Source organism: Rhinatrema bivittatum, chromosome 1, assembly GCF_901001135.1.
Source record: "Rhinatrema bivittatum chromosome 1, aRhiBiv1.1, whole genome shotgun sequence".
NCBI lineage: Eukaryota > Metazoa > Chordata > Amphibia > Gymnophiona > Rhinatrematidae > Rhinatrema > Rhinatrema bivittatum.
The window spans coordinates 304,926,895-304,951,285 of record NC_042615.1 but is presented as its reverse complement, the minus strand read 5'-3'; the positions used below and the strand labels follow the sequence as shown (position 1 = coordinate 304,951,285).

The window sequence follows — 24,391 nt, the reverse complement described above, 5'->3', positions numbered from 1 at the left end:
CTGAGTTCGTTTGAGCTTGGACTGACCCAGCATGGCACTTATGTTAAGATAAAAACCAACCAAGTCATAACTTCAGCAGCATCCTTATCATCTTCATTCTGCATCCAGCGTAAGATATATGCAAAGCTGCCAGCTGGTCTTCCATACGTGCTTTCACTACTCATTACCGCCTGGAAAATGCTACCCGTCAAGAAAGCAATTTTGGCCAAGCAGTTCTGAAGAGTATTTAATCCTTCAACTTTCCCTCCAACTACTTTTGGACAATACCTTTAAATCTTCGGCTCAGTGTAGAGTGGTGGTCAGAAAAGCTAATAGAATGTTAGGAATTATTTGGAAAGAAGAGAGAATAAAACAGAATATCATGCCTTTGCATGGATCCATGGTGCAATCACACCATGAATATAGTGTATAGTTCTAGTTGCCCCAGCTTAAAAAAGCATAGTGGACAGAAAAAGTACAGACAAGGATGAAAAAAGAATGATAAATGGGATGGAAAAGTTCCCTTATGGAGAAAGGGTAAACAAATTAGGGGGAAAGGGGGAAGAATGCCTAGAGTGAGATGGAGTGGATGTATGGAGGGGGAAGTTGATGAGTTGATTTCAGATAAGGGTTTGATTTGATGGAAACAGATTTGCTGTTTCCTATTTTGACTTTATGTTGTCGATTATCTAGGTAAGATTTAAACTATAGTAGGGCAGTGCCAGGTATGCCAATTTCCATTAGTCTGTTTAAAAGAATTTGGTGGCTGATAGTGTCAAAGGCAGAGGAGATATCGAGCATGGCTAGGATGTATGAGTTGCTATTGTCCAGATCTTTGAGAAGTGTGTCAGTGAGGGAGATAAGCATGGTTTCAGTGCTAAAGAATTTGCAGAATCCGAATTGTGAAGGGAAAAGGATGTGTTTCTCCAGGTGTTCAGAGAGTTGGGTGTTGACAACTTTCTCTAGGAGTTTTGCTAAGATGGGGAGATTGGAAATAGGTCAAAAATTGGCAGGTTCAGAAGGATCCAGGTTGGGTTTCTTTAAGATGGGTTTGACTATGACTTGTTTCAGCGTAGCAGGAACATTACCGTGTGTGAGGGATGAGTTGATTTCAGATAAGGGTTTGGCTAGAATGTCTGAGATAGATTTAAGGGAATTAGGTGGGATGGGATCGGCTGGGTGAGATGCTGGTTTTATTTTTTTTATGAGGGATTCAGTTTCTGAAACAGAGGGGATATGACAGATTTATAAAATGAGTGGAGTGCAACAGCTAAACAGGGAATGATTATTTGCCTTTACAAACACAAGGCTAGGGGGACACCCCATGAAAATAGCAACTAGCAGAACTGTAGGAAGTATTTTTTTACTCAGTGCCTAATTAAGCTATGAAATCTGTTGCCAGAGGACATAGTTAAAGTAATTAACATAGTGGGGGTTCAAAAGAAGGTTGGAGAAGTTCCTGAAAGAAAAGTTCATAAACAATTATTAGCCAGATAGACTTGGGAAAGTCATTGCTTATTTCTGGGTGCAAAATACATCAACTATTTGGGATCTGCCAGCTACTTGTGACCCAGACTGACCACTGTTGGAGACAGTATGCTGGGCTCTATGGACTTTGGACTGATCCAGCATAGCATTTATGTTCTTATGAGTGTGCTTTTTTCTGCCTTGGCACCATCAGGAGATGTCTCCCACTTCCAGGGCCACCTCTAGAGCAAATGGTGCTCTGGGTGAAAATGGTCGATGGCACCCCCACTTCTCCTCCATACATTCTCTCTCTCTCTCTCCAGACATTCTTTCACTCTTCTTCCCCCTCCATACATCCACTCCATCTCACTCTAGGCATTCTTCCCCCTTTCCCTTCCTACATACATTCTCTCCCCCTCCAGGTATTCTGACTTTCTTCCTCCTATCCCCCTCCCAATGCCAATACTAGCAGTATCCCAAAAAACCCTAATACTGTCAGTGACTCCTTCGATACCAGCTCTGTTTCAGAAACTGAATCCCTCATAAAAAAAATAAAACCAGCATCTCACCCAGCCGATCCCATCCCACCTAATTCCCTTAAATCTATCTCAGACATTCTAGCCAAACCCTTACCTGAAATCAACTCATCCCTCACACACGGTAATGTTCCTGCTACGCTGAAACAAGTCATAGTCAAACCCATCTTAAAGAAACCCAACCTGGATCCTTCTGAACCTGCCAATTTTTGACCTATTTCCAATCTCCCCATCTTAGCAAAACTCCTAGAGAAAGTTGTCAACACCCAACTCTCTGAACACCTGGAGAAACACATCCTTTTCCCTTCACAATTCGGATTCTGCAAATTCTTTAGCACTGAAACCATGCTTATCTCCCTCACTGACACACTTCTCAAAGATCTGGACAATAGCAACTCATACATCCTAGCCATGCTCGATATCTCCTCTGCCTTTGACACTATCAGCCACCAAATTCTTTTAAACAGACTAATGGAAATTGGCATACCTGGCACTGCCCTACTATAGTTTAAATCTTACCTAGATAATCGACAATATAAAGTCAAAATAGGAAACAGCGAATCTGTTTCCATCAAATCAACTCGTGGCGTACCCCAAGGCTCCTCTCTATCCTCCACCCTCTTCAACATCTACATGTTGCCCTTCTGCCAACTCCTATCTGATCTAGGTCTCACTCATTTCATCTACACGGACGACGTCCAAATTATAATCCCCATCACTGAATCTATCCCCAAATCCCTCCAAATCTGGGAAAACTGTATCTTCAATTAATCTCCTCCTAACGAATCTTAACCTCGCCTTGAACACCTCCAAAACAGAACTCCTTCATATATCTCTTAACCAGACCAATAATCCTCTCACTGACATCAACTCAAATCACCCCACACCCCATATCTTACACAAGGTAAGAGACCTTGGCGTCTTACTAGACAGCCAACTTAACCTAAAAAAATTCATTAACTCCACTATGAAAGATTGCTACTACAAACTGCATATTCTCAAAAAACTCAGACCCCTCCTCCATTTTAATGACTTCTGCACTGTCCTCCAGGCTCTAATCTTCTCCAAAATCGATTACTGCAACTCCCTCCTACTAGGCCTCTCTGCTTCCACCCTCAAACCCCTCCAAATGCTTCAGAATACCACTGTCCTCACTAACACTTGCAAAAATGATCACATTACTCCTATCCTTAAAGACCTCCACTGGCTCCCTATCCAATTCAGAATCCTCCACAAGACCCTCACTTTAGTACACAAAACCCTGCATAACCAAAATGTACACTGGTTAAACAACTCTCTACAATTCTGAACTCAGACTAGACCCACCAAATCCGTCTACACCAGAACATTACATACCCCTGCACCTAAATTCACTCATCTTATCTCCACCAGAGTGAGAGCACTTTCCATTGCTGGCCCCTCCCACTGGAATTCGATGCCCCTTGACCTACGGACTGGAGCCCTGCACACAGAAATTTAAAAAGAAATTAAAGACATGGCTCTTCAAGCAGACCTTTACTTAATTTCCTCTCTCGCCATTTGCTTATATACAATTTACAATCCTCCTGTAGATAGTTCCTATTTTATTGTTTCTTGTTATTTACTCTCATTGCTCCCCCACCTAATTTCTTAGTTACCTATTACACTAAATGTCTAACTATTCTCTTTATATTGCTTTATGCAACTGTTTATATTGTTCAATGTAACTGCTACTCCTTTCTCTTTTAATTTTTGCTTTTTGTTAACTGTAAACTGATGTGATGTACATATGAACACCGGTATATAAAAGCTTTAAATAAATAAAATAAATAAATATCCCTCCAGGCATTCTCCATTTTTCTTCCCTCTATCCATTCTCTTACCTCTCCATCCCTTCAGGCAATCTCTCCTTCATTCTATCCTTACTTCCTCTTCTGCTCACTCTTGCACTCCCTCCTAGCATTCTCTTCCCTTTGTTACTTTCCCTCTCTCCAGGCATTCTCTCACTCCATCCCTCAGGTTGGCACTTTTGCAAGTTGCCTTACTTCTGGAGGGGGTAAGAAGTGTATATCTTATTTGACAATATGAGAGCAATATCCTTTGTGAATGGGCAAGACAGAACCAAGAGATGGCAGGTGGCTCAAGAAGTTTCTCTTTTGATACAATGAGCAGAGGAGCATCTGAAGGCTTTCTGCTTCTCACACAGTAGAAATAGAGAAAGTGAAGGCAGATTTTCTCAGTCAAAATACCTTAAACCCAGTGGAATGGTCCCTCACAAAGAAAGCATTTTCGTTGATGGTGGACAAATGGGGAGACCCGGTGATGGATCTGATGGCTTCTTGCAAGAATGCCCAGGAATCTGACTTCTACAGCAGGAGGAGGGAGAGCAGGCCACCAGCGGTAGATGCTCTGAATCTAAGTTAAGGCTCAGCATGTATTTCTTTTTGGTCTAATTTTTATATATTCCTTTTTTATATAGACAGTAGTTAATTTTTTTTAAGTAGGTCATGTAATTTTATTTTTTTTCCATTTCTCTTTGAATTCTGCTGATTCCTAGCAGAAGTCCTGGTTTCCTCTGTCCAGCCGACTCTCTCACTTTTATTGTCTAATATTGCTATTTTTCTGTTATATGAAATAAGAAGGGAAAGACCGGTTTTCTTATAGCAGATGGTGGTTTATATAGTAACAACAAGCTGAACTATTAGCCAAAGGCTGGGAATCTTATAGGAAAATTGGTTCTTACCTTCTAATTTTCGTTCCTGTAGAACCATGGATCAGCCCAGATTGCTGGGTTATGCCTCCCTTCCAGCACATGGAGACAGAGAAAAACTAGGACATCCCTGTAAGTAGGATGCGCCACCTGCAGCCCCTTCAGTATAAACAATATCAAAGCAGAATTCAAGTGGTAACATGAATCCAAAAATTTAAATGGTTAAACCAAATTTAGGAGACTCAACTACGTACAAAATGTGTAATCTTCATCCTGTTATAGTATGACAGGAAAAAACCCAATAATCTGTCGAGCGGAATCAAAAAACTGGGCGGGCGATTGAGCTGATCCGTGGTACTACAGGAACGAAAATTACCAGGTAAGAACCAATTTTCCTTTCCCTTTACGTACCCGGATCAGCCCAGACTGCTGGGATGTACCCAAGCCGCCTTACATGGGGTGGGACCTAGAAAGCCCTGCTCGAAGTACACCGCTGCCAAAACTCTCCAAGTTGGGAGCCCGAACATCCAAACGGTAATGCTGAGCAAAGGTATGCAAAGATTTCCAGGTTGCCGCCCTATAGATCTCCTGAGAGGAAATCAACTGACTTTCTGCCAGGACGCTAAGAGCAGAGCGAATGAGTCTTAAGACCCTCTGGAACTGCTCGCCCGTGACATATGTATGCTGAAGCAATAGCATCCTTCAACCACCGCCTTGGAAGCTTTATGCCCTTTCCTGAGACCGCTCCACAAGACAAAAAGGAGATCCGACAGGCGAAAATCATTAGTGACCTCCAAGTAACTGTCGTGTCCGTCGCTGTCCGACGTCTCTGCTCCGCCCACCTTACGTTGTTGTCCACTCCCTTCGGGATTGAAGGAAGGCTAGCTGCTGCGGCGTCTCCAGGCCGTCCTCCTTTCTGACAGTAACACATCAGCGCCCGCCTGACATCCAAATGCTTCAATTCACGAGCATGTGGAGAATTCTGATCTAAATCTGGGAACAAAGGCAACTCAACGGACTGGTTCATGTGAAAAGCAAATACAACCTTAGGCAGAAAGGATGGCACGGTTCTAAGAGAAACACCAAAATCGGAAAACCTAAAAAAAGGTTCGCGACAAGATAGAGCCTGAATTTCTGAAATTCTCCGAACCGAGCAGTTAGCTAACAAAAACACTGATTTGAGCGTAAGGTCCTTCAGAGTGATGCACTTGAGCGGTTCAAAAGGAGGTTCACACAATGTCATAAGGACCAAATTCAAACTCCACGATGGATACACAGCTCGACGTGGTGAATGCAAATGCTTAGCACCCCGAAGGAAATGAACCACATCCTGATGAGCTGCTATGGACACACGGTCCACCTTTCCATGTAAACATCCTAACGCCGCCACTTGAACCCGGAGAGGTTCCGCGGGAGCGGGGCAGGCTGAGTACCTCGAGGCAGCTTCGGGGCGCCCGCACCACGGGACCAATGTGCCTGCCTCCCCCGCTGATGGGTCCTCATCCCCGGGAAGACACCGGGAGCAGAGGCTATCGCTGGAGAGCCATGCTGCCGGCTACCCACAGGATTTGCATGCCGCTGAACGAGGGGTGGTCATGAAAATAAACCCCGGAGCCCAGGAGGCCGAATAAGAGCAGTGCAACTGCAAAAAACAACGCATTTCAATTCTATTTTTATTTTTTTTTTAATTCGCATTGGCCTCACCAGAGCACAACCCACGGTTGTCTCTGGGCCGGGGGGAGGGACCAGCCCACTGGTAAATCCCCTCCACTCACTGGCTGCTGCTCCTGGTACACTGGAGTGAAGGGGAAAGCACTTGGTAGGCCTACCACCGAGGAGAAATGATTCTGTTCTTCGGGAGGCCCAGCTCCTATTTTTTTTTTTTTTAAACTGTTTCAGCCAAACAAATTTAAAGGACTCCTGTCACTGCAACTTTTTTTTCCCCCTTGTTTAGAATCAGTTAGCCAGGACTGCAGTTTCTGCCACCTTCATCTGCTGGAGACAGAGAAATACTGAAGGGGCTGCAGGTGGCGCATCTTACTTACAGGGATGTCCAAGGTTTTCTAAGTCTCCATTTGCTGAAAGGGAGGCATAACCCAGCAGTCTGGGCTGATCCGGGTACATACAGGGAACAGAAGTATACCTCAGCGGTCATCAACTCAAAGATGGATATTTGAAACTGCAAAAACTGAACAACAAAAAAAAGCAAGTTTGCTCATCGGTGGGTTTTTTTTTTTTTTTAACAAACTGAGGAGGTCTGGAGCTCTGCGTGCGATCCCATGCGCGGATAAAACAGACTGAGGAGAGTTGATCCGAGCACGGGAAACCACGCGCAGCCTTAGAGCAAAGCTCTGACATCGCTTTGGAAGCTCCGCCTCCCGGGCCTGATTGACAGTTCCCGTGACAGCATGGTTAATTCATCCTGCTATCTACGGGAAAAACAAACCTCCTGCTCTATGAAAATATCAAGAATCAGGGGCAATTTCCTTCCCCTGTTCCCAAAACCATATCCTCCAAATCTTCTTTGGGCCCCTTTAAGTGGCGGCAGTGGCATTTAATAGCACATCAGCTGATTAGGGCCAGTCTTCTGATTTGAACTGAAATCCCATAGGCTTGCAACTCAAACAGCAAGATTGACTCAGCATAACTGTGGAGTCAGACCTGCTATTAAGCATTGGTTCCTCCTGCCAGCAATGCACATGGCAGGGGAAGCATGGAGGCCAACCCAGCCTACCGGACCTTTTGGAGGCTTAGCCTCCTCATTCCTCATCTTATACTAGGCACCTATAATCACTGCCATCACACATGACTGATAACCCACATAGGTGATTCTGGCAGCACCTGGGGCAGCCCTTGTCTCACTGTGCCCGAGCAACTGCTCAGCTTGTCCTACCCAAAGACTGGCTTTGTTTATTTGCATGGCTGATCTATCCTGCTGTCTATGGAGAACTTCTACAGATGAGCAACTTAGCTTTATGTAGTATGCACACCTGTGGTTTAATTGATAGGCAAAACAATACAGGGATGACAGTGAAATGTACAAGACGTTTAGCAATGGAGTCATTTTCAATCAAGTAGGAGCTGCAGATATTCTATACAGACATTTGTGTTAGTTTTTCAAATTACCACGACAATTGTGCAGAAGGACTGTTTAGATATTGCAGATGCATTTTGGTAGAGATCATATCAGATGGTCATTTGGTTTGGAGGTTTGCTGAAATTTGATAAAGAAATCAACTCAATTGTTTTATGCACATTGGGATCCGAAATTGATTTCAACAAACCCTTTTGAAGTCAGCATTTTAGAACTTACCTGTATGAACTCCTCTTTCTTTTGAAGAGATACTTTTAATGATGCCAATTCATCACTCCTGTATTTTTGAGAAGCTGCTTCAGACAAGGTACCATGATTCTTTATGTTCTTGATTTGAAGCAACAGCTCATCTTGTGTTTGTTTCTCATCTGCCAGATCTTTCTCATAATCTTTTACTAGGCTGCAGTGTTCCTCTTTCAGTGAAAAAGTTTTACAAACAAACTATCAAGGGAACCAAAATAGAGAGACAGTCAACAAAGGAATTAGAAAAAAAGCTGCATGGACAATAACATGAAAATGTAGCTTGCTATGAAGTACTGTTGTAGGGCCTGATTTACTAAGGTTTTATTATTTTTTGTGAGAAAAGACCTTAACGCATCAGATCCTTTGTTTTAACAAACTATATTATAGAATACAAAATATTGGTTGTAGTAATATTTAACATGCAATTTTCAGATTTAACTGTACACAGTTTAGTTTTATACAGTGCTTTTTATCCAAGATTCCTTGGGTTCCAGAAAGGGTAAAGGTGATTACTTAATGGAAAAACAGGCACAAAAGCTCCTTCAGGAATCTAAGTAAAATTGAGTAAACAGAACGGTCTGACCTAGTCAAAGTTGGAGCATATAGGCAGCAGCCATGAGAATTTTAACAGCAACTGGCATCTGTTAGATATCAGATATGTTCCGAAACATGTTTAGTGGAGAAATTACTTACCTGATAATTTAATTTTCCTTAGTGTAGACAGATGGACTTAGACCCAGTGGGTTATGTCCTCTTCTGCTAGCAGATGGGAGACTGAGTCAGATTTCAAAGCTGACGTCACCCTAGATATACCCCTGCAGTAACCTCAGCCCCTCAGTATCCTCCTCGAAAAACCATTGTGGATATATCTTTGCTTAAATAACTTGATTAAAACTGATTAAACTTGATTGAACTGATTCAACTGATTTAAAAAACTGGAGACAGCCAGTGCACTCAACCAATTAATGCCAACACCGGACAACTGTGTACCTGTACTTGCTCGAGGTTCGCTTTCAGAAGTCCTCCTTCTCTGGGGCAGCCATGGGTGGGATGCTGAGTCCGTCTGTCTACACTAAGGAAAACGAAATTATCAGGTAAGTAATTTCTCCATTTCCTAGCGTGTAGCCAGATGGACTCAGGACCAATAGGATGTACAAAAGCTACTTCCAGACAGGGCAGGAGGCTGCCTGTGGCCTATGTAGTACTGCCCTTGTGAAGGCTGCAACTTCTCAGGCCTGAATGTCCAGGCGGTAGAACCTGTAGGTGGTTTGTAGAGAGGACCACATTGCCAACCGACAGATCTCGGCGGGCGTCAGCAGCTTGGCTTCTGCCCAAGATACTGCCTGGGCCCTGGTAGAATGAGCCTTAACCTGCAGTGGAAAGGGCTTTCCTGCCTCTATGTAGGCTGCCTTGATTACTTCCTTGATCCAGCAGGCTATGGCCGCCCACGAGGCTGCTTCTCCTTGCTTCTTCTCGCTGTGTAGAACGAACAAGCGATCCGTTTTGCGTACCATTTATGATCTTTCCAGGTATCGCACCAGGAGTCTGCCGATATTTAGATGGCGAAGAAGGCGTGAGACTTCCACATCCTTATGTTCATCCAGAGACAGGGAGATTGCTTGGTTCAAATGAAACTCGGAAACCACTTTCGGTAGGAAGGAGGGGGGGACGGTGCACAGCTGTATGGTTCCAGGAGTTAACCTAAGGAATGGTTCCTGACAGGATAGTGCCTGTAGTTCGGAGATGCGATGAGCTGAACATATTGCCACCAGGAATACAGTCTTCAAAGTTAAGAGGAAGAAAGCCCCCGCTTGGAAGTCTAATACCAGATTGAGGAGCCATAGGGGCTCCGGCCACTTTAGGAGTGGCCGAAGTTGCTTAACCCCTTTTAGGAAACTGGTCAAATCCGGATGAGCTGATAGACTGATACCGAGCACTTCGGGTCTGAAGCAGGAGAGGACGGCTACTTGGACCTTGAAGGAGTTGAGTGACACCACCTTCTTCATACCATCCTGTAGGAACTCCAGAATCATGGGGATCTTGTCCATCCGTGGGAGTATCCCGCAGTCCTCGCACCAGGCTTCGAATATTCTTCAGATGCATGTGTATGCCAAAGATGTTGAGAACTTGCGTGCGCGGAGCAGGGTGTCAATCACGGCCTTCGAGTAACCGCGCTTCTTCAGGCGAGTCCTCTCAAGGGCCAGACCGTAACAGAGAATAGAGATGGATCTTCGCAAAGAATCGGGCCCTGTCGGAGAAGGTCACTGTGAGGAGGTAGGCACAGAGGGCTACCCACAAGGAGTCTTTGCATGTCTGCGAACCATGGGCGTCTTGGCCAATCTGGGGCCCACTAGTAGAACTAGTCCCCTGTGGTGTTCTATCTTGCGGATGACCTTGCCCAGTAGGGGCATTGGGGGGGTGGGGGGTGGGGGGGGAAGGCGTACAGTAAGTCTTCACGAGAGCGTTGATTCCCTTGGGAGTTTGGCTCTCGTCTGCGGCTGAAGAACCTGGGGACTTGGGCAGAGAGAGGTGGCCAGTAGATCCATGGGTGGGAGGCCCCAACGATTTACTATCAGTTGGAAGGCTGTGGTAGACAGCGTCCATTCCCCCAGACCCAGGCTCTCTCTGCTGAAGAAGTCTGCTGAGATGTTGTCTTTTCCTGCAATGTGGGAGGCCGAGATCTCTTGTAGGTTCATATCCGCCCATGCCATGAGAGGGTCTATCTCCAGAGACACCTGCTGGCTCCTGGTTCCTCCCTGGCGGTTAATGTAGGCAACCGTTGTAGATTTGTCCAACATTACTCGAATCACTTTGCCCCGAAGTCTGAAGCTGAATTACAGGCACGCTAGTCTGACTGCTCGAGCTTCCAGGCGGTTTATGTTCCATCCCGCCTCTTCCTTGCTCCATTGTCCCTGGGCCGTCAGTTCCTGACAGTGGGCTTCCCCCACCCTTGCAGGCTTGAATCCGTGGTGAGCATGATCCAATTCGGTGGGGATAGGCTTACTCCTCTGCTTAGGTGGTCTTCCTGTAGCCACCACTGAAGCTGAGAACATACCTCTGCTGGTAGTTGGAAGCGAATTGAGTAGTCCTGTGACGGTGGGTTACAGTGTGACAGTAAGGAGCACAGGAGTGGTCACATGTTAGCCCTTGCCAATGGAACGACCTCCAGGGTTGATGCCATAAGCCTGAGGACTTGAACATAGTCCCATACCTTGGGGCATGCATTGGTCATCAATCGTCATAATTGTTCCATCAGCTTCCTTTTCCGGGGGAGGAAGGAAGGCTTTGTTCTGTTTGGTGTTGAAACGGGCCCCCAGGTACTCTAGAGACTGAAAGTGCTGTAGACTGCTCTTGACCGTGTTCACAACCCAACCGAGCTCCTGCAGTAGGTTCTTGACTCTGTTGGTCACCTGCCGGCTCTCTTCCGAAGACATTGCCTTGATCAGCCAGTGTTCCAAGAAAGGGTATACCAGGATCCCTTCCTTCCTCAGTGTTGCCGCCACGACCACCATAATTTTGGAGAATGTTCTGGGGGCGGTCGCTAGGCCGAAGGGTTGTGCTTGGAACTGGTAATGGTGACCCAGGATTGCCAAGCGTAGGAAATGCTGGTGATCTTGGACTGGAATGTGAAGGTAGGCTTTGGAGAGGTCCAGGGAGGTTAGGAACTCATTTATTTATTTGTTGATTTTATATACCGACATTCGTCGGAACATCATGCCGGTTTACATTGTAATGAAATTAACAAGAGAGTGAAATACAATAAACAGGGATGGGGAAGGGGGAGCAGTAATGAAGGAGGAGAGAGGACAGCAGTAGGAAGGATAGGGAAAGAGAAATTTGATAGCAACATTCGAAGAATATAAATTAGCAATAGACAATATATGTACAAGTGGGCTGGTAGGTATCAGACCATTGAAGGCAGTGAGGGGAAAAGGGGGGGGGGGAACTAATAACATATTTAGGAGTGTTTGCTTGTGGGGAGGAAGCACTGTATTTTGGAGTCTTTACTTAGGGGAAGACGAGGGGAGAAAGGAGGGGGGAGAGTGTATGGGCTAAGGGGTTAGTGTGCATGGTTTTGTGGTTTTTAAGATGGGATCTTTGAGCGAAACATTTATCACATTTAGAACATTTAAATGGTTTCTCGCCAGTGTGGATTCGTGTGTTGCTTTAAAGAGGTCTTTAAACTAAACATTTATCACATTCAGAACATCTAAATGGTTTCTCACCAGTGTGCATTTTGTTGCGCTTTTTAAGATAAGATTTCTGAATAAAACTTTCGTCACATTCAGAACATTTAAATGGTTTCTCACTGGCGTGAAATCTTGTATGAATTTTAAGGTTGTTACGCCGTGTGAAACATTTGTCACATTCAGAACATTTAAATTGTTTCTCCCCTATTTGAACTCTTTTGTGGTTTTTAAGATTCGATTGCTGAGGGACAGTCTTGTGGTATGTAAGATGGGTACAACCTTCTACTGGTTGTACTGCCATTATTACGGAGCAAAGAGTCTCGATGCGTAAGTGTAGTATCCGCAGATGATGCTTGATGTTCTTGAGATCCAAGATGGGTTGGATTGATGCTTCTTTCTTGGGAACAATAAAATAGATGGAATAGCGCCCCGTATTTTGTTGAGGCATAGGAACCAAAGTTATTGCCTTCAGACTGAATGGTCTTGCTAGAGTGGCTTCCACTGGTGTGGGAGTGGCAGGGTGCCATCATAAATATGTCCCGAGGGATGCTGCGGAACTCCAGAGAGTAACCTTCTCGAATGATGTTTAGTAACCATTTGTCTGATGTGATCTCGACCTATCATTGATAGAAGAGGGAAAGTCGACCCCCTATTTCCTCTTCCCGTGGATGGGTCATCCTATTCTCATTGGGGAGTACGGCTGGAGCCTGCCCCTCGGCCTGTTCCTCTCTTGGTTGTCAGTTCCGAAAGGGCTGAGACCTTCCTGAGGGATGAGGTGCCTGGAACTGTGAGTTCCTGAGGGGACGAAAGCATTGAGAGCCTCTGCCCCTAGTTCTTCTGGGGGAGGGGCGCTGGGATCTTTTACCCCTGTCCTCCGGTAGCCGAGGAACTGGAGATTCGCCCCACTTGCTGGCTAACCTCCAATTTGCTTCGGAATAAGAGATCCTTTAAAGGTCATCCTTGTGAGGTTCGCTTTGGAAGTTGCATCAGGAGACCAGTTCTGCAGCCATAACTATCTTCTGGCCGCCACTACCGAGGCTACTCCTCTGGCTGAGATCTGCACTAGATCTGAGCTTGCATCCGTCAGAAAGGCTCCTGCAGGTTCCATCGTTTCACTGGTATATATTTCTGAGTTTTTTGCCTCCCTCGAGAGGGGCAAACAGGAATGTGCCACCATTGCGCTACAGGAAGCAATCTGCAGTGTCATTGCTGTTGCGTCGAAGGCTTGCTTAAGGATGGATTCTAATCGTCTATCCTGAGTATCCTTCAATACAGCCCCTTCCTCAATGGGATTATTTTTTGCTTTGAGACGGCACAGACCATGGCGTCCACTTTCAGAAAACACAGGCATTCCTTGGTCGCTGGTTCCAGAGAGTATAAGGCTTCCAAGGCCCGACCTCCTTTAAAATTAGCCTCCGGGGCATCCCACTCCAGGTCAATCAGTTCCTGGATGACGTCCATCATTGGGAAGTAGCACGAGGCTTTATGAAGGGACACCAAGATGGGGTTCTCCATAGGGTCCGTGCCTGGAATACCCAGAGTGTTTAGAGTCTGGGAAACAAGGGCTGGTAATTCATCCCTGTGGAAGAAGCGAAGCATGGTTTGGTATGGTTCCAGGCCTGACGCGATTTCTCCTTCTTCCAGGGAGCCGCCATCATCATCTGAGGTATCTGGGTCCCTGTCAGGGAAATTCTTGGTTAGGCGAGGCATGTTTCGAGGCTTACTTGCCGGGCCGGGAGGATCTTGTGCTTCTGACAGAGGTTGAACCCGGGTCGCAGCCGGGGCTGATGGCGCCTGAACAAAGGCTTGCAGCCCTTGGAAAAATTATAACCAGGAGAAGGTCCCTGGGTCCATGTTAATCCCAGGGGGAGTCGGAGTAGGGACCCCTGAGGTTCCCTCTTGTGGAGAAGCCATTTCAGAGTTGCATAGATCCGGGGTGCTATCGTATAGAAACATAGAAATGACGGCAGAAGAAGACCAAATGGCCCATCTAGTCTGCCCAGCAAGCTTCACACATATTTTCTCTCATACTTATCTGTTTCTCTTAGCTCTTGGTTCTATTTCCCTTCCACCCCCACCTTTAATGTAGAGAGCAGTGATGGAGCTGCATCCAAGTGAAATATCTAGCTTGATTCGTTAGGGGTAGTAGCCGCCGCAATAAGCAAGCTGCACCCATGCTTATTTGTTTTACCCAGACTATGTTATTAGCCCTTATTGGTTTTTTTTCTTCTCCCCTGCTGTTGAAGCAGGGAGCTATGCTGGATATGTGTGACGTATAAGTCTTCTCCCATGCCGTTGAAGCAGAGAGCCATGCTGGATGTGCATCGAAAGTGAAGTATCAGGCACATTTGGTTTGGGGTAGTAACCGCCGTAACAAGCAAGCTTCTCCCCGCTTTGTGAGTGCGAACCCTCTTTTCTTCTCCCCTGCTGTTGAAGCAGAGAGCTCTGCTGGATGTGTGAAGTATCAGTTTTTCTTCTCCCCTGCCGTTGAATCAGAGAACTTTGCTGTATATGCATTGAAAGTGAAGTATCAGGCTTAGTAGTGGTTCCGGACCCATCCTCAGACACTGAAGGACCAGGCTTTGGTCCCCCCCAGGGCTTCTTCGCAATGCTGACATAGGCAGGACTCCAATTCAGGTTGCGCGGCTCTGATGTGGCAGGCTGTGCAAAGAGAGTACCTTCTGGGCTTCTTGGACGTCTGTGCCATTGCCTCTATGTCTAGGCGCACAGGTAATGTGTTTGCGGCTGTGCGTGTAGTTATGCGTTCAGTTGTGCATGTGGTTATGAGCGCGTCTATTTTGGATGCGCACAAGTTGGGTGCATTGGCTGTCCGGCCTGCCCTGCGTGTACCGCTGGTTGAGAAGGGAAGATGGCGCCTCTGAGGGTCTCCATATGTGTGGACCCCTGCACCAGATCGGGGTCTAGCCCATCCAAGGCTGCTCAACCCCATCGGTGCTCCCTTTTTACCTAGCCAGAAGGAAAGAAGGAATCGGTATGGCAATCTGAGCCCCGGAGACCTGAATTTAAAGTTTTCTGCTTACCTGGTCTCGGTGCTTACCAATTGTGTGCCGGGACGGTCTCCAGCTGCGGGGGGAGAGGGCTTTACCTTCACCACCGCGCTCGGTTCTGCACCTGCTGCCTTTCAGCCACTCTGGGGGCTAAGTCCATGCCGGAAACCGGCTACCGAACCAAGGCACACCTCTGAGGGATATCTGAAATCACCCCAGGAATTTTCAACTGGGGAGGGACCCTTAGGTATCACCGCAGGGGAGTGGGGCTCGATCTTTAAGGTAAAAATGTTTCTGTAATTCTTAATACTATTCTAGTGTGTGGGATATTGTCTGCATCTGTTAGGAGGCTGAGAGATACTGAAGAGCTGAGGTTACTGCAGGGGTATGTCTAGGGTGATGTCAGATTTGAAATCTGACTCAGTCTCCCATCTGCTAGCAAAAGAGCCAGATGGACTCAGGACTGGTTCTGAGTCCATCTGGCTACACACTAGGAAAATTATATTAGAAGGGGCATAAATCTTTTACAGACATAAGCATATGAACATCCTGTACCTCATTTCTGTGAACACCCAGTCAACATGACAATCACAAGTCCCTGGAAATCCAGAGTAAAACAAGTTTTCAGCCTTACAATAAATATAAAATATAAATTAGAGTGTTTGCTTGCCACCCTGCAATATTAAGAGTGCAAAGCTCAACTTCAAAATGCAAAGTTTTACTTTCGTATCATGAAGTAAGAGGCAAGTTTTAAAAAATATATATGCATTTTTACTTTTAAAGAACAAGTTATATTTTGGGGGGCTTTCCGGTGTATTCTGCTTACATTTCCTGTTTTACTTTTTTCTTCTGTGGTATTACAACTAGTGCATATAGATTGAAACAACTGTATTGATAACTCCCAGTGAGCCAGTTTCTAATGTACTCCAGTTCTGTTTCTTCTATCTGCAGATCTTTTGGATATAACCATCAACACGAACAGCACAAACAGCAACCAGTCCGTCATGACCATTTTAAATGTCAGCATACAATTTTAGAGTCACTATTTTATAATAGGACTGAAATTCCCAAATACATTGCTGTATTTGCACGTAACAGGTAGTCAGATTTTGGTCTCTTGCCACAACCCATTTGAAGCATGACAATATAGTTTCTGTTCATTTTTGCGGCAAGTAGGAAAAGGAAGAGAAATCTCCTAGCAACAGAACTCTAGAATATTAGACAAACTAGACAGACCGTTCCACCTCTCCCAACCTTGTTTTACCCTCCCACTCATGCTCTTTCTGCTGCTTCCTCATGCTAGCTGATCAGCACCTTGGCAGATATGCAGGTCATTATATTCTGATATATTGTTGGTATGATTGCACTGAGTAAGAGCTTGTGAGCCAGCCTGTAGTTATAGTATTCTGCCAAACACACCCCACCAAGGACTGCAGCTAGCTCACAGTCCTGTGCTCAGATGAATTGTGCTGAAAAAAATAAATGTGGAATGCAAGACCCTGTCCATCTCTGCCAAAATTGTGATCAGCTGAGAGGCACAAGTTGACATCTATTTAGTCAGCAGTATTCTTGCAAGCATTGAATTTTCTACAGTTCATACCTTAAATTTATGGAGGAGAGTCTGGAATTGGGTGTTTAATTTCAGATTTTCATTCTGTAGTTTTGTAAATGGCATCAACAGTGTAGCAGAGAAAAACTCATTTGCCTTAGCCATCAGCTCCTTCTGACACTCCACTTCTTTGCCCAACTCACTAGAGATTCTGTTCAAACAACTGCTGTGTTGAGTATCAACATAAGAGAATTTCTCCATGAGTTCCTATTTTTAAACATATTAAAAATCCAATATTAAAGCATTGAAAGCAGCCTTGATATACAATAAAATTGTCATTTCATTGCCAAATATTTAAAACTGAACTTTTGTACTGTAAATAAGAAAAAACCCCCACCCTATACTTAATAGTTGGCCCCTGGGTCTTCACTAACAGGTGTCCACTCATTCATTTACTTTTGTTTTGAATACTCAATATTTTTGTTACTGTTATGTTAACATCGTATTTCAAGCTCTTGGATTTTTTTCAATGAAATCAGAATGGAGAAATTATGTCTTTCCTATTAGTTTCCTGTACTTTCCTTCTGCTACAGTAGTGAGGAACATATGGGTTGAATCTCTTCATTCAGCAGTTGGAGACATTTTTTCTTATGACATCCCTGACGTGTCACATATAGAACTAGTATAGCCAGTATACTTCTGCTAAAACTTAGATTAACATAAGAACATAAGAAAATGCCATACTGGGTCAGACCAAGGGTCCATCAAGCCCAGCATCCTGTTTCCAACCAGTGGCCAATCCAGGCCATAAGAACCTGGCAAGTACCCAAAAACTAAGTCTATTAAGCTTTAACTACTTTCTATTTAAGCTTTTAAAACTATAAAACTTTCCATTTGCTTAATTTTTTTTATAATTTAAGAAAAGTGCTTTTACTTTGACAGTTTGTTAACAGCAATGAAAAATAAAATTTAAACCTCTCAACATCTTAAAACCAAAATTTTATACCAGTGTTAAATCTTTTTTTTTTTTAATTGAGATTTTAACTTTTACATAATACACAAGAACAACTGCAAAGATAGATGTATGACATCCATAAGATCATATGTGTCCTAGTACAAATACATGCCCGCCAGCAGTCTATAGAAATTAACATCCTTCTTGATGTTAAAATCACATAACAAACCATACCAGTATCCCTCCCAGCCCCCTCCCTCCTTCCCCATTTATTTATTTAAACCTTTTTTATACCGACATTCATGATGGGTATCATACCATATTGGTTTACATTGAACGAGGGTAAAAGAGAACTAACATTAATTGTAGCTAGTAGGCTACTGGAGGAGGTGGGAGAAGAGAAAAGAGAAAAAAGAGAAAAGTTACATTGAACGCAGAATGAGAGAATTGTATGACTCATAAAAACATAACCAAAAAAATAGCATAAGAATAATATAAGAAAAACATAAAAAAAATAAGGTGACAGATTAAGACAGAATGAAGAGCAGCTCACATATGCCAGACAGGATTACATAATGTAACATATTCAGATCCGATCTAAGAGACATGACCCTCTTTAGTACACTTGGATCTGGAGCTCTTTTACGCCTCCTCTGAGCTATCCGCCTGAGAATGTTTAAGCAATTCCTTCTCGTGTTTAACAAGAGCACGTAAATTGTTTTTTCCCTAAATACTGTTTTCAAACAATTCCACAAAGTAACACAGGACACTTCCCCATTATTAAATTGTGAGTATTCTTGAATATCTTCCAGAAGTTGGTCTACAAAGCCCTGATCATTAAGGCTATCATTCAGCCTCCAGACTCATCTGTTTGTCAGGAAAGCCTAGAGTGACCCATACTGGGGTATGATTAGACCAAGTTAAATGGCCTATACAAGCATCAGATATATGAGAAAATAAAGATTTATCTACTAAAAAATAATCCAATTTAGAATATGTAGAATATGGTCTAGAAAAGAAAGAATAATCCCAAGATTCCACACATCCCAAGATTCTTTTCTAGAATATGGTCTAGAAAAGAAAGAATAATCTCAGTCTCCACACATCTACCAAACCCCAATTTGTAATTAAACTCTTAAACACAATCTGTAATGTTTGTTTTTCAAATGTGATCCACCTGAATTATCTAAATAAGGATAGAGTATGAGATTAAAATCCCCCCCAATAACCAAGTAGTCTTCCACCCAGAAAGATAACACCTTAGAAAGATTCAAATGCCCCCCCCCTTGTGCAAAAAAAAATCTACGCAGACGACATCCAGATCCTCTTACCCATCTCAGAATCTATTCAAAAAACTTTATCCTTCTGGGAGGACTGTTTACAACCAATTAAACAACTACTCTCCAACCTTAACTTGATTTTAAACTCCAGCAAAACAGAGATGCTACTTATCTCACACGTCCCACACATCAACTCACCTTACCTTTATCAATCCACCTCATTAAATATTGATCTCTCTTCAGACGTCAGAGATCTAGGAGCATGGCTTGACAATCATCTTAACTTAAAAAAAATTATAAATACCACCACCAAAGACTGTTTCTATAAATTACAAGTCCTCAAAAAGTTAAAACCTCTCCTTCACTTTAATGATTTTCGCCTTGTCCTACAATCCATCATTTTTTCAAAACTCGACTACTGCAACGCAATCCTGCTTGGCCTCCCCGCTAACAGTATCAAACCCCTTCAGATGGTACAGAACGCCGCCGCCAGAATCCTAACAAACACCAATAAAAAAGAACATATCTCCCCTATCCTGAGCAACCTCCACTGGCTACCCATCAAACAGAGAATCCTTTTTAAAACCCTTACCATTATTCACAAATCAATAAACAACATCGCCCCTATATCTCTCCAAACGCAACTTCGTCCACACCTATCCTCCAGACCCATCAGAAGCGCCTACAGAGGCACACTGTTCGCCCTACCAGCAACATCTTTACTAAGAAAAAGAGCACTCTCAACCGCAGGACCACACCATTGGAATGCTCTCCCCCAGACCTACGCCTTGAACCCAGTCTGCCAGAGTTCAAAAAAAAGTTAAAAACCTGGCTCTTCAGACAAGCGTTCCAATTTACAGAATCCAACTAAGCACCTTATCCTGATTGAACCTTTAATTTATTGTTTTATACAGTTAACAATATTCAACATATATATATATATGCAATATTTAACTTTTTAATTATTTTAATTTAATTTAATTTAGGTCACAAAAACATTCAATGTTTAATGTTTAATTGTTAATTGTTATTTTTATTTTTTATTTTTCATTGTTATTTTTCAATGTTCAATGTTCGATGTAATCAACCCAGGTCTGACCTCCCAGACTGGGGCAATTTCTTCGTTTACTGTAAACCGGACTGATTTGTATTGTATACAGGAATTCCGGTATATAAAAATTAAAAATAAATAATAAATAAATAAATAAATATTGGGTGCATATATATTAACCAAAGTGAACATATGCCCATGTATAACAACTTTAACTATTATATATCGATCTCTGTATCTCTAATCACAGATCTAACATCAGCCATCAGATTTTTAGACAAGAGAACGCCCACTTCACCATATTTATTTTTGGTTGCTGAGGATGCAAGCTATTGTTGTGTAAGCATTCAATATCAATCTCTAATATCTTTTACAGAGGTGAGTTTCTTGGCAAAACAAATTATCTGCCCCTTGACCTGTTGCCTTTTTAAATCTTCACTTTAAGGGAAGAATTTAAATCCTTCACATTTAGTGAAAATCTTTAACCCCGCCATTTTAAAGTATTAACCACAACAAATTGACAAACAATATCCCTACAGAGCCAACAGCTCTCTTCTCTCCAGATAAGTCACCCATAGCTTCGTAAAGTAATAAAGTCTCCCATGACCCCCCCAAAAAATAAAATTGTTTAACCAAGCTTATACAACACCCTCCTTCCCCACCCCTCCAAACCCACTTCCCCACACTTCCTTGTGGAAATACTCCCACAAAGGAAATGACATCACCCCACCTGAATAAGAGCCACCCAAAAGGTTCCTGATCCACTCTGAACAATATAATAAAAAATCCTCTATATAACCAGAGTATGAAAATATAAAAATTAGAATAGATTCTGCAGAAACATGTACCTTCGGTATTTTTATCTTCAGATAGAAAGACAAAAGTAAACCACCCGAATACTTGAAAAACAACCAGTATTCAAGGTACTATACTCATATAGGTCAAATAACTATAAATATAGAATCCCCTCATGGTCCTCAGGCACCGGTAGCCCCTGTCACATGGTAGGGCTGAAGGCCACCGGCGCCATTTTGGTTAGTGGCAGCCGAGGTCCCGGGAGCGGCAGATCGCTCTCGGGCCCTCCGCTGGACCACCAGGGGGCGTCGGGAGGGTGGCACTTGGGGTTGGAGGCAGGGCGGGTCAGGGGCTGGCTGCCTGCTGCAGCGTCCCTTAAGTCTCGGCGCCTGGTCTCTGGCTGCGCCGATCTTCCTTTTTTCGGCCACGTGATCAGCTAGACCGGCTGCGCCGATCTTCTTTCTGTGTGTGTGATGTACCGTATTTTTCGCTCCATAAGACGCACCTGACCATAAGACGCACCTAGGATTCAGAGGGGGAAAATTAAAAAAAAAAAAAATTGTGCTAAACCGGCTCTGCGTCTGGGCGTCTTATGGAGCAAATTAGGGGAGTGCATAGCTTTTTTTTTTTCTCCCCATTTTGTTTTCGGGTCTGGGGAGGGCCATTTCGGTCCACTCCCCAGATCAGAAAACTTTTCTTTCTCTGGGAACCCCCAAACCCCCCCCCCCATCCCAACCCTTTAAATTAACAACCTCCACCCCCCTGACCCCCCAAGACCTGCCGAATTAATTTCCTGTAAGCCCCCACCCTCCTGACCCCCCCAAGACCTGCCGAATTAATTTCCTGCAACCCCCCACCCTCCTGACCCCCCCAAGACCTGCCAAACGTCCCTGGTGGTCCAGCGGGGGTCCAGGAGCGGTCCGGGAACGATCTCCTGGGCGTGAGCCGTCGGCTGCCAGTAAACAAAATGGCGCCGACGGCCCTATGCCCTCACTATGTCACTGAGACCAACCAATAGCAGCGGTCGGTCTCAGTGACATAGTGTGGGCATAGGGCCGTCGGCTGCCAGTAAACAAAATGGCGCCGACGGCCCTATGCCCTCACTATGTCACTGAGACCGACCAATAGCAGCGGTTGGTCTCAGTGACATAGTGAAGGGCATAGGGCCGTCGGCGCCATTTTGTTTACTGGCAGCCGACGGCCCACACCCAGGAGATCATTCCCGGACCCCCGCTGGACCACCAGGGACGTTTGTCAGGTCTTGGGGGGGTCAGGAGGGTGGGGGGTTGTAGGAAATTAAGTCGGCAGGTCTTGGGGGAGTCGGGGGGGGGGGGGGGGGTTTGTTAGATTTTTGTTTGGTTTTTTTTTTATATTCGCTCCATAAGACGCACATACATTTTCCCCCCACCTTTGGGGGGAAAAAAGTGCGTCTTATGGAGCGAAAAATACGGTATATGTGAGAAAGGAATGGTGCTTCTGTGTGTGTGTGTGTATGCAATATGTATGTGAGAAAGGAATCTGCCAGTTTAAAAAAAAAATGAAATGTGATAATACATATATCTCAACTTTTGTACTGGTAGCGCAACTTTTGAAAAGTTGGATGAAAGATTAAATTACTGAATTTTAAGCATCCCTCTTCTGGAAAATAAAATTTAACAAAGTGGGTAGAGACAAATACTAAAGCAAAAAAAATTAAAGTATTTAAAATGTTCATCTCAGCAAAATCACAAATTTAAGATACTGATGCCAGGTGGGCTTTGGGTTTTTTTTGAAGCATAATTTAAGCATAAAGACTAGAATAGTTCCAATCTGAAACGGTTTTGCTATTTTTTTTTTTAAGCCTTTAGAAAATATATATTTTTAAATGACTAAGACTGGAATCTTCCCATTTAAAAGGGAAGTTGACTAAGGATGTCTTTCGGTCCATATCTCCCACATGAATAATCATATGACTGATAGCTTGAAGAAAGACACTTGCTTTATTGCCTGAAAGCGTAAAACAAGAGAAGCTGTACAGTGTGGGTGGCTGTCCCTTGGGAGGACAGAACCTGAAGGAAGGATGTCATTTCTCCTTCTGATAGGAATGTGGTTTTCTTATGTAATGGTTGGGAGCATCACTTTCACTTTTAGTAAAAGTGAAAAATGCTACAAGTCTGAAAGCAAGGTGCTTTTGTGAGAGTGTAATGTGTATGTGAGACAGGGAGGATGCTTCTGTATGTGTGTGGTGTATATGTGAGACAGGGAGGATGCTTGTGTGTGTCAATGTGTGTGTGTGAGAGAGATGGAGCATGTTTTTGGCTGGCTTGTGGCTGTGAGAGAGGGCATGTGTGTGATTGAAAGCCTGTGTGTAAGTAAGAGAGAGCGAGAACATTGTGTGATTGAGAGAGACTGGCCAGAGAGGTGACATGTGTATGTGTGAAAGAGACTGATCAGGGAGATGACTGGTATGTGTGTGCTTGTGTATGTGAGAGAGAAAGAGAGAAAGAGACTGGTTGGGGAGATGATTGGTGTGTGAGAGACAGAAATTGGTCCTGAGGGTATGACTGGTGTGCGTGAGTGTGCGAGAGAGAGAAAGAGAGAGAGAGAGAGAGAGAAGAGACTGGTTGTGGTCCCTAAGGAAGAGGACTGAGGACAGCTTCAGCAGCTACTGCTGCTTCTGGTGTGGCCTGCAAGGGAAAGGAGTAGGAGAACTGCTGGAGAGGGTAAGTAAAGGTGGCTTAAGTTCATTTTTCTTGACTGACTACCATTTTAATTATTGGGTAGTATGTGATGTGTCTGCTGTTTGAAATATTTTATTGGTGTTTGGTAAAGGTTTCAAAATTTGCATGAGTAATTATTTTATTTGTATGATTTTATAATTATGATTAATGATTTATATATCTTGATTTTATTGATTTGTTTCATGAGGAATAGTGAATTTTTTGTTTTTCCATTGTTACACTGTACAGAGTCTGGCGTGATGCGTTTTACAGTTCAGTTTTTGTCTGCACATTTCTATTTATACTTTATGTGGCTTTATTCTGTATTTGGTGAGGGTCTGTCTCTGCTCTGTGTGTGTGACCATGATGAGAGATTCTTCTAGCATATAGTGTCTGTATAGGGATCTATAGCAATCGGGTTTGTTTTGTTTCCTCAGTAGGTGGTGTATTGGTATTCTAGGACCCAGTGTAAAGCAAAATTGCTTACCTTGTAATAGGTGTTATACCAGGACAGCAGGATGTAGTCCTCACATATGGGTGACGTCACTAACGGAGCCCTAGTGCGGGAAAACTTTCTGTCAAAGTTTCTAGAAACTTTTGACTGGCCCAGTGAGACCACTGAGCATGCCCAGCATGCTATGATATTCTCTGCCACAGGTGTCTCTCTTCAGTCTCGTATTGTAGCAGTGAGCTTTAGCAAAAAATAAAATAATAAAATTATGAGGCCCAACTCCATGGGGTGGTGGGTGGGTTCTGTTATTATTTCAACAATAATGCTTCAGTAGTTATTTACTACAAAATGACTCAGCCTCTAGCTTGCTAATCACCCATATGTGAGGACTACATCCTGCTGTCC

The 24,391-nt window shown here is 43.9% G+C and overlaps 1 protein-coding gene across 1 annotated transcript in view; it reads right to left on the bottom strand.

Moving 5' to 3' along the window:
- The window catches only part of CENPE (centromere protein E), a 691,519-nt gene that overhangs the window by 136,333 nt on the left and 530,795 nt on the right, over window positions 1–24,391 (bottom strand). The window contains 2 exon segments of the mRNA XM_029608709.1: window positions 7,985–8,206; window positions 16,807–17,022. Of these exon segments, the coding sequence (XP_029464569.1) occupies window positions 7,985–8,206; window positions 16,807–17,022 (438 nt within the window).